General features: G+C 40.1%; 1 protein-coding gene across 1 annotated transcript; it reads right to left on the minus strand.

Annotated features, from left to right (window-relative positions):
* Positions 1–367: 367 nt before the first annotated feature.
* Positions 368–11,232, minus strand: rnd3a (Rho family GTPase 3a). The gene is made up of 5 exons (XM_057325850.1): positions 10,720–11,232; positions 10,451–10,538; positions 3,817–3,926; positions 2,731–2,865; positions 368–2,262 (listed from the first exon to the last, which is right to left on the minus strand). The coding sequence occupies exons 1-5, from the start codon at positions 10,867–10,869 to the stop codon at positions 2,026–2,028; spliced, it is 720 nt and encodes a 239-aa protein (XP_057181833.1). The 5' UTR covers positions 10,870–11,232; the 3' UTR covers positions 368–2,025.
* Between the last annotated feature and the right edge of the window lie 428 nt (positions 11,233–11,660).

Raw genomic sequence — 11,660 nt, forward strand, 5'->3', positions numbered from 1 at the left:
CAATGTGGTTAATTTTCTTTTTTAAATTCATGTACCCTCATAATCTTCGGTTAAAATCTGAAAATGCACTTCCGCCCTGAAATGACTATCCATCTCAAATGACGTAAACTAGCTTGGCCGGAACATCCTTTAACTCCTCCCCTTCAAATGTCAGTCTGTGCCAGTTTCATTTCAAAATCAATGCAACAGCTGTTTTTACACATCCAATCAATTTGAAGTGAAAAACGCAAGCCACGCCCACTAATTTTCTTTTCACTCGGAAATGTGTCAGAATACGGAAGTAAAAACGATCGCAACTTCCGGATCACGGGGACTTTAAATGACTAGTTGGCTATAATATTCTGATGAAACAAGCATAGAGAAAACATTCCATTTTGAAAAGATCATTTCGCATTTATTCTTCATTTATTTTTAAGAGAAAAAATATATAATTCAATAAATATGCCAACATCAACAAAAACAGACGTAAATGGACCTTAAGACACAGAAAGCATAAGAAACAACATTCTAGCACCTACACATTTCTCAACATTTACACACACAACAGTTGTTTAATACTGCCCATGTCAAAACAAATTTTGTGAAACAGTCAAGCAATTTATCTCTGACCCATAAAAACACATGAATGTAAAAATAAAACAGCTTTTCGTTTGCTTTGCGAAAGTTCGAAATAAAAAGTGCACCTACAAACATGCAGTCTCTGCAGCTAGCTTCACACATCTGAAAATCGAGAATTCCTCGTTTCGAGAATCCCGCTGCTCATTCTTTTTTAGGATAAAAGGTGGAACGGACATTCTCCCAAAGCTCTGTAAGACAATGTTTTGATTCGTAACTCACTTTATTTACACTTTTGTGCCACGCTCGTTTTTCGAATCCTCTCTGCGTGTGTTTTGGAGCAGAGATTGAACTGCATAGTTGAGTCGAGAGAGGACAGAAAAACACGATTTTGCATTTCGAACAAGTAACAAGAACATTGGTTCCCATTGACTTCCACTGCATGAACACAAAACCACCGAAACATTTCTCAAAATATATTCGTTTGTGTTTCACAGATGAAAGAGTGATATACAGGTTTTGAACCACATGAGGTTAAATAAATGTTGACGAAATATTTATTTTTAAGTGAACAGTCGCTTTAAACTGTTCGCACAGCATCAATCGAATTTCAAATCTGATCAAATCCCAAAGGTCACATTTCTTGGCCTTACAGAACCGTGGAAGAAACGTTTATTGATCCACCAAAATCCATCTACAACACTCATCCATCATGCCGTCTAGACCATCAGGTCATCCGTCTTAAAAGTATCTGTCTTCTAGTTCTTTGGTTTCTTTACTTTCTGAATCCTAACCAACAGTATTTATGAGGAGTTATGCAGCAAACGGGTTCAAATATATCAGCGACGTATCCATGGAGACAGTTTGAGCTGAGCTTAGCATACGGAAACGAAAACCACGCACACAAACTCGTGCACTCGGTATACAGAAGGAATGAAATAGAAACGTAAGAAGGAAGCGATCCGTAACCACAGTGTTCGTTTCATTTCCTCATAATCCGCAGATTTAGTCGTCTTAGAAGCGACCTTCTTCACTCTCCGTTCTGCTTTTCAAGTCCGTACTGTGATCCAAACCAAAACACGAGTGCATCTTAAAGACTGTTTTAAAAATAGCAGTGCGCTGAAGTTCAGCGGAACTCTGGATTCAATGGTTATGCAATTTAACTTCCTCCAGTCCTTCCTGCAGGCAAAGTCCGTTGAGCTTCCAGGAGGAACCCTCCGGAGAGGAAGCGGTTTCGCTTCCAGGAGCCGGAAGGAAGGGCTCCCATTGGCCGAGAGGGTGGTGACATCCTCCTGCTGAGTGGATAGAAGGGGTGGGTGGGGCCGTGATTCTACGTTTGCAAGGAAGCGGATCTCCGTAACTTGAGCTCCGTCTCTCTCCACTTCTGCTTTGTTGTTTGAGGCAAAAAGCCTTTCACAGTCCACCCTCACCATTTCCCACGATGCATCTGTCCCCCCCAGCGATCTAGTTTCACATGACCGTGCAGCTCTTCGCTTTGTCCTTGCGCAGGTCTGTCGCCACGGCGGCCACGGGCATGTGCGAGATGCGTTTGGTGGAGCGCGTCGATTTGTTGCGCTTGATGTTTTTGTTGTTCTTGTTGACGCACGCCAACGTCGCCACATGGAAAATGTCCCGCACGCTGTTTTCCGACTGCACCGCGGAGCATTCGATGTAAGGTGCGGATATTTGCTTGGCCATGGCTGAACCCTGAAAGAGAAAGATTTGATAAGAATTCAATCGAATTTGTCGCAATTAACAGTCGGACGATGATTTTCCGTCTAAGGGCTAAGATTATCAATGTTATTCAAATTAGGTTTGCTCATGTCGTAAAGATGCTTGACTCATACACCGAGTCAACGGTGTCAACACCGGACGGAGAAAATGTGAAATTATAATGGGTTCTAATGCGTTTCTAATGTCTTTTGTCGTGTTGTGTTGCGCCGGTCACGTCCGGTGTAGACATGGTGATAAACTTTGAATAAATTCCAACTTGTAATCCAAACCATCTTAATAGTGCTGAAATACTTTTGATGATAAACGTAATTAACGTTCAAGTAATTTGATGACCGTTAGATACTAAGCAAATTAACGATAAATCAACTTAAAGATTAAAAGTGACTCGAGTTTATTTCCATCCAACGAAATTGGAAGTTCAGTTTATCCAGATCCACCCACCTGATCGTACGACACGGGCGTCTGTCTGTGATTGGACAGTTCCACTAACGTCGTGAGGTCCGTCCTGAGGTCCGACTTGCATCCGACGAGCAGCATTTTCGTGTTGGGACAAAATTCTTGGATCTCCCCTTTCCACTGTTAGACAAAGACACCAAGACATGCTTTGGTTTACACAAGAACACGCATTTGCTGTTTACATTCTTAGCGTATCTCGTCTTTTTATTTCACGTGCACAACAGCATTTTTGTTCCTACAGGTGATAATATACGAATACACCTTGCAATGTACGTTTTGTGTCTTCTTCCCTCACAACAGCACAGGTGATCTGCATTCCTTCCCAATCAAAGCCGTTTCTGTGTTGTGTGACATTAAACAGCTGGATGTAATCTCCGCTAGCACATATTAAGGTGTGCAATATCCGGACGGGCACAACACAGTCGTACGATTGTTCGCACGGGAACACCGACACGCTGCGTTCCCATGATCCTTTGTGCTCACCTCTGGGTCCCAGGGGCCCCTGTACGCACTAGCTGAGATTTTCAGACCTCGTTTCAGATTCTCCGACCCAGATCTTACTCATAACGTCTGAAGATAAACCACAGGGCTGAATTTCCACTCACATGCTTTAGTTATGCATAAGAATACTGACAAGGCCCACCCTAACCCTGTGAATAAGGGCCAGACACCTGACCCCGAAGCGAAAACCTAGAAGATATTCAACTCTTCCGGACAAAAGACGACTTCACTGGGACACAACAAGGAATGGGGAGATCACAAAGAGACTGAATAAGAATGTTCTCTGAATCACGGTGAAGGCATTTAAAAGGCCAATTAGTCTGTCGGGAAGCAGCGAGGTCACTCGTTCAGTCCCGCAGCCAAGGAACTCCCATAATTCAATGCGCCACACCCATGTTCTGCGCTAACTGAGGCATGTGTTCGACAATAAAACCATTATATGGCATATAAACTGCAAAGGTTATATGTATGTTGTGGAAACGTTGAATAAGACCAGGCCATTCATCTAGAATTTAGAGTCTAAATTCGGATTTGGTTGATAAAATATTGATGTGGTGTTCAAATGTTCACCTTCTTTAAAACGCTGTCCAGAGTCTCCGGTCGGCTGATGTCGAAGCATATGATGACGGCATCCGAGTCAGGATACGAAAGAGGTCTGACGTTGTCATAATAAGGGGAGCCTGTGAAACAGAAGAGAGTTCATGTGATTTACATGTCCGTGTATCACTTAACCTCATTTGACTTCTTTTCGCAAGACAGCTCGGAAAGTCATTTGAAAGCTTTCATGAACTGTTAAACCACCGAGCTCTTCTGCAGACACATCATGAAACATTTACATATTCATATTTTAAGGGACTGAGGATGATTTAAAAAAATCTCAGTTTACGTAACCCATTTTTAATATAACCCCTGTTCGGGTCTGTGGGAGCAATTTTCAAAGTTTACAAAAATGCGATTCATTGTTTTTAGCCTGAGGCATTTATATTTATTCAAAATTGACATGTTTTTTTGTTTTGTTTTGATTCAACAGATGTAAATGACAAATATTAACCATATATGCTGTCTATGTTACTTGAAATTATGAGAAAGTAACAGTTCAAATGTATCTTTACATAAATTAACTGAACTGAGGCTTACACTGGGTGTCAAAAACAAGCGTTTCCATTGAAAACAATAAAACTCTTATATAAAGAAAATGCAAGTGTTGCTTGTCCATCTGTGTTAGGTGGTGGTTGCCAATGCGTTGCTATAAGGTTGCTAGGGTGTTGATTAATAGACCAAAGCAGAAGACAATAAAAACGATACTTTCATGACACTGTAGACATTAATATTCCTCCAGAATTTCACTTATAATTCCACTTATTCATCTTGAAATTCGAATTATTCCAATTTCCTTACCTAACCCTGAACACGAGCGCTCATAATCGTGTTTTTTTGCCATACCAAACTGTATTAATCATCAGGCCCTCCCTTCTAAACCGCTGGAGAATGTCTAAGTCCTTTGTGAAGATGTAACAACTTTGAATTTTAACAATTGTTCCACCCGCTGGAACGTGCAATCCACACAGGACAAACAAGTTTATAACGTACCAGATTCCACGACAGGGTTGGCGTTTAAAGGAGAGAGAGTTTTGTTTGACATATATCATATCACAGTGCCAGATGTGGAAGTGGAAAAATGTTGAGTTGCAAAGTCCAGACATGTAGAGTACATATTCCTGACAAAGATACAGTACAGACCAAAATCCAGAAGAATAACAATGTTCAACATTGGAACGTTTGACTAAACCTTTTATAACAGCGAATACAAAAAAATATCCATCACTTTATGCACATAAATGGTCCCAAAATGCTCCAAAAAGCACTTCATATACATATAGTTAAATCTATCCAAATGACTCTCAAAAGGCAAAAAGGTTTCAATCGAAGTACAAAAGATATTTGGTGCGAAATTCAAGTATGGCTAGATGTCAATAACCTGCCATATGTACAATACTTTAAAGATAAATGTATGAGCTTTAATTTCCCACTAAATGTTCAACCATTCCTCTAAAGGATCAAACCAACAACTAAACAAATTTACTCACCCTCCTGCTATTCTAACCCCCAACAAGGCCTTTGTTTTACCATAGTAAAGGTATAAAAACATGGTCAAAATGGTAAACACTCCTAATGCAACCCCCACTAAGCCACCTGCACACAAACACACAAAACCCAAACCCTGCTGTGTGTGGACAGTATTTAGGTAATAGCAAACAGCACTGACACCAACACACAAACGTGTGGGACACCATAGCTAACACTACACACAGCACATTCCTTTAGTTTATACAGTGTGTGTGGGGGTTGGAAAACTGACACAACAGCTGATGGATTCACTCGGTGTTAAAATTCCTTCTCCAAACATGTGGCCATGTAAAACCATGCACACATGCAGACGCATACACACGGGAAAGAATTTTGCTCACTGGTGTTGTTGAAAACACAACTGAAATACAAACATGTAATGTAAAGGAACCAAGTCTCCTTGATTCGTGTCAAACTCCATGTCACAAGTTCCTCCCGAATCTAATTTCCTCTCCAACTAACAAGGTGAGATACATTTCTGAGAACATTACAGTTCAAGGGCCATTTTTCCCCAGCGGCCCACCAGCACAATAGCTTCTTTGTGGAGTATGGGAGCGAACCTTTCCACGCAGGAATGCACGGCATGCAGGCCTGGATCGCATTGGCCAGAAATTTGATCCGGGTAAGAATACTTCACTAGCACTGAGAAGAGCCTCTCTCGGCAGGAGACCTTTCAACGGATCCCGGGAAGGTTTTGTTTTCGGGGGTCAACTGATAATGGGGTCTCTCATGCTGATAATAGTTAAGGGTTGGATTAGGACGTTTAGATAACAAAGTCTTAGGACTTTAAAGAGAACTACATTAGATTTGCGACAACTAATTACAAAATGTTTCAAATGTACGGAAAAGATTAAAAGGTCATTATTTATGTAAACATATTATAGAATGTAGAGTTTCATTTAATGTAAATATTACAAATTTTGTAAATTTCAGTTCTCAAACCTCTAAGATTTCAATTACGAAATCAAAATTCACTTTCATTTACACGCTACACAAACGACCGTCATCACGCATGATTTATTAGCGTACCTCTCCAAACCAATAAATAATCTCTATGTAAACAATCGACTCTCGTCTATGTATATCACACTTAATACTTGTATTCTATAATGAAAATTACAGCTGGAATTTGTAACTTTTTTCAGTTACGAATAAACTTAACTGAAAAAGTTGAGTAAGTGCAAAAAAATCTGCAAATTGGGGTAAGGTCATGTCAATTTAACATAATTTGACTTTAACACACGGTAAAAATAGGTAGGTAAAGTGACCTGCAATTTTGTGTTTTAAACAGAGATGGCGACAGAGAGGCAAACATTACAAACTGCAGCTTAAAATGTATTTTTGTAAAGAAGCTTCCTACGCTCAACCACAATCTGATCTAACAGCCTGATAAACCGTTTCACTGGCAAACATATGACATTCCACAAGGTCACCGTACGACAGCCAATTCAAAGACATCCAATCGAAACCACATCCCGCTTGACAGCCACATCCACTGACAGAATATCCGTCACCGGGGGACAAACATAAGACGCTTAAGTGACAATGGAGTAAATTTTCCACCACTGTTGCTTTGATTATCCCAAAACTATATGCTAATAGTACAACTCGCAAATCACAAAGGAACCGAATTCTGCCCGGGGGCCATGTGGGACGTATTGATTGATCGCGTTTGACTGGTGGATAGGGAACCTTTGAGCCAGGCATGTCGAGACCCCGGCTTCTCATCTGCAGGGGGTTTCTGGTCAATAAGTGTCTGGAAGGAGGAGTGCTGGGGGAAGGGGTTCGATTCCACGGAGAACCAGCTATTAGGGGAAATACACACACACATGCTCACGGCCATCAGAAAGATCAGAGAGCAAGTGGTCTCTTGTCTCCGGAAGGTGTGCCATCATGACGCAGTCTCTTGTGTTTCATGTAACATACGATACATGCACATACACACTTGGGTTTCAGATAGGAAGGCTTTAGTAACCCCTAGAGTCGATATACAGTACAAAACCTTAATGAAATATTCATGAGCTTGGAGATAAACTGACAAGACTGGCATTGAAATTACGGTCAAATAACAACGTACGCCAAAGTCTTTCATTGTGACGTTACGCAAGATTTTAGTTCAAATAAGCATTGAAAACTTGCATAAACAACGCAAACAGAAAAGTTAACAGTATTTGTATTGTTTTCTTGTATTTTCAACAAAAAAATCTTATTTCAGAATTGAAATTGTGTGGATTGTTAATACGCAACGCTATCAATGGGTCCCACGGTGGATCGGTGACTTATATTGACAGCTGAATGGCGAACGTGCTCATCAGTCAACTGCTGATTGGTGGACAATGACAGGAATAGCCTTTGATTGGCTGACGGGGGTAGGCGGCTGTTACATACAAGGTTGCACAAACAAAACAGCCAACAAACTATCCATTGGGGGAATTCTGCGAGCGACCACCCCCTCCAAATCATCTGCTATTCAAAAAATACTCAAAGGCTTTAAGATTCTTCGATGGCATTTCCGCAAAACACACACGAATGCTGAAACACCGCCAAGTGTGTGAGTGTCTCTCACTTTTCTCATTATCCGTAATGTGCTCAGGTGTGTTGTTAAATCCCGCTTTTAGACATTTGAGAGAAAACACCACAAGGTGAGGATTTGAGTCTGGCTCTGAGAGAATAACTTACACAATAATAAAGAACAGTCTGGAAGCCCACGGTCTGACATACTGTAATTGACAAACTACATGTCCAAACACCGGTACCAGACGAGCCGCCCTAACCGCAAGACGCCCACTGCAGTCAGATGTTATCAGAGCACAAATCATTAACCTGTATCGCAAACCAAACCATTATTTCATCATCTCGAATAGATTTGGGAGATTACTCAAGATTTTGCTCACATGGTGAGGTCAGGGGACCAAGAAAGTCATGCCGATTAAGCTATATTGAGGTCACTGAGACATCAGCAAGCCATATGCAGGTTTTCCCAGCGGTGTAAATTTAGCACATGGCTCTACACTGTAAAAAATATGAAGAGTCACAGGGAATATGCGAATTTACAGCGCTGTAAAAAATATTCGTTATTTGAAGAGAAAAGTAATGTACAAATGTGTCAGTAAAAAAACTAAATCATAAACTAAAAACTTTACATATAAGTGTAAAATACTAATATAAAATATTACATTGAATTTGATTGCAAAATGGGAGTATGGGGATTTACAGCACTGTAAAATGTTCGTTATTTTAACTGAAAAATAATGTAAAAATGCTTCGGTAAAAACCTAAAAATCTTTAAAAAACGCTTTTCTTTCTACTATACATTACATTTAATTTATTGTAAACTATAAATATTGTAAAACTTGCGGTTCTTGAAAATTTTACAATGAAAGTCTTTGTAATATTTAACAAGAGTATACATGTATTTTTACAGTAAAATACCTTTAAAATTATGTTTTGTCAGTGAAAAATACAAGATGTTGTACACATTTATACACTGTATTAAAAAAAAAAAAGGTGAAAAGAGACGCAAGGAATTATTGGAATTTACTGTTTTTCACCGTAAATTTTACAGAGAGTTGTGTTTTTAACTTGCGAAAACATAATTTTACTGTAAAAGTATGTGTATAAAATTATACAATTTTCAGTGTAAAATATGTGACAATTTATACCTTTTCATATCTTTTACTTTTATTTTTTTGTGTTTTTACAGTGTAGGACTGAATCAAAGACGACTATGAAGGTCCCTGAACAGGCTGCTTCTTGCTGGTTAGTACTGGTTTGCAAATGGTCTTACTGGTCTAAAATCATGCCCCAAAGCTGGACAACTGACAAGCCCTCCCAGGTGTATCTGGTTGGCTGATAAATCCAAACAAGTGCTGGGGGAGCGCAATTCTGGACCACACACAGCACCAAACTACCATTCCAGGTACAGATCCGAATGATAACAGCTAAGCTCCAAAGAGGGCACAATCTTTGTCTGGATGCTTTGGAAGGCCTGTGATTACCTACAGACAGCAGGTCTGATCTCTTGTATGATCTGAGCTTTGGAAACACACCAGTACCCTACATTCAACAAGCGCCAACAAACAGCCCACTCTCATTTGCCTCTGTGTGGTCACGGCTGTTTGGTTTTGTTAAATGCGTGAATTACGGCAGAAGAAACCCAGAGGTAAGCGTTTCAGTGTGGATTGTTTATTTAAAGGACCATTTACCACGAACGTTTCCCAGGATGCCGTGCCGACATTCCTTAAAGGTGAGTTATGCGTGGATCATGTTCCACAGACGGGTGGAGTGTAAAAGCAGGGTGTGTGTGTGTGTGTGTGTTTGTGATTGAACAATTGGCAGGCTGCTGAACTGACTCAACTACTAAAATCGCTCAAGCGCTCAGAATGAGAAAGAAAAGCTATTAAACAAACCCAGATTCCCCCTCAGGCGGTAACGTAAGAATGATGAAACATTTTGCGGTGTTATGAAGAAAAACAAACAAAACAGTTTAACATTAATGAATTAAATTTAGATACTCATGAAACCAACCCTGACCCATAATGGATTTTTAAGAAGTTGAAGAGACAAAAATTCTTTATTTACTATAATAATTTCAAACCTGTATGACTATCCTGTATGACTTTCTGTTCTTCTGCAGAACAGAAAGAAGATATTTTGAAGAACGCTGGTAACCAAACAACACTGAGCTCCATTGACCTTCATTGTATGGACACAAAACCACTAAGACATTTCTCAAAATATCTTATTTTGTGTTCCACAAATGAAAGAAACACATACAGGTTTCAAACAACATGCGGGTGAACAAAATATGACCGAATTTTATTTTTGGGTGAACCCTTTAAGGTCCGTCTTCATAGCCTTTCATGAGCCTTACGCATGTCGTATTAGAATATTTTTCACGTTAAAACACTTTCGTGTCTATGCTGCATAGCGAAAAACCTCCAATAACCAATATATACTTCATATACACCACGACACATTTTAAGTGCATACATAATGCGTTTCTATTATATAACGCAACACAAAACTGGTCAAACATAAAAACGTTAAAAGTATAAGATCCATATTTGAGACTCACCTGAGGTATCCCACAAGCTGAGCTCAATTCTCTGTTTGTCAATCTCAAAACTTGCTGTGTAATTCTCAAACACAGTAGGCACATAATTCTGCAATAAAAACATGAACAAAATGACGAACATGGTACATTTTTAAAAATGGACAAATACATATGTGGGCTGAAAGGAACTCACGTAATAACATATATAACTAAACATGCATATTTAAACCATATTTCCTAAAGCGCATTGGCACAGCCCAGCGCGCGCCCAGTGGATTTGCGCATCTCACCTCTGGGAAACAGTCCTTGGCAAAAACGTGGAGCAGAGCGGTCTTCCCACACTGACTGTCCCCCACGACCACGATTTTGCATTTGACGCTCTGACTCGGATCCATTCCGGGCTGTAGGGACAGTTTCTGGATAGATCTGCGCTCCTTCATTGATCGTCTTTACGCGCAAGTCCGCGGAGGCGCACGGTGGAGAAGACGCACGTTTCTAGTGGAATAGTTGTGAATTCACTCCGGTCGTGTCCTGAGCTCTCCCTCGCTTCTGTCCAGCACGGTTATACATCAACTGCGTGAATACCAACCCTCTCACTTTTTGGGTATGTGCTGTCGTTTTATATGCGTTCGGTGGACCAATGGCTGTCCTTGAAGACATATAGGGATCCGCCCCTTTCCATCAGCACCGAGAGAGATAGAGAGCCCTCTTTAGGCCTCTATTAAAAGTGACTTCCTCAAGAGGCTGGTGCTCATGTAACAGCTATAATGTTCAAAAATGTCTTCCTTTCCGTAACATTTTACTATTTTACAATAATGTATTGTTAACAAATTAGTGTGTGACAACATGCCCTATAAAGTCGATGTGTGTTCGATAAACTGCATTTCATTTTTGCACATATCTAAAAACTATACTGTAGTAAAAATGTGGCAACCTAGTCCTGATTTTACCATCATATATCCAGTATATAAGGCTCTCCACCCGGTTGATTTGTGCAGATATCATCTGCAGTAGAGAAATGAGAAGTTATTACAGTAAATGATGAATACAAACCGAGCGAAGGAGCAGGTGTGTGTTCACATGAGCAACACACACTGTAAAAGTCGAATAATCCGATCATGTTGGCTGTAGAGCCATTACACAGGTGTATGGAGCCAGCATATATTTGTCTGGCACACACTTGTAACACATTTAATCCATCAACAACAGTCATCTGTGAATAATGTGTGTG

This window comes from Triplophysa rosa, linkage group LG25, assembly GCF_024868665.1.
Source record: "Triplophysa rosa linkage group LG25, Trosa_1v2, whole genome shotgun sequence".
Lineage (NCBI taxonomy): Eukaryota > Metazoa > Chordata > Actinopteri > Cypriniformes > Nemacheilidae > Triplophysa > Triplophysa rosa.

Bases quoted from the DNA above. Each gene is read 5' to 3' on its own strand.
- rnd3a (XM_057325850.1), bottom strand. From the start codon at position 10,869: ATGAAGGAGCGCAGATCTATCCAGAAACTGTCCCTACAGCCCGGAATG. The intron at 3,927-10,450 runs GTGAGTCTCAAA...TCTGTTTCACAG, and splicing joins CAGCTTGTGGGATACCTCAG to GCTCCCCTTATTATGACAAC. The intron at 2,263-2,730 runs GTGGGTGGATCT...TTTCTCTTTCAG, and splicing joins CGCCCGTGTCGTACGATCAG to GGTTCAGCCATGGCCAAGCA.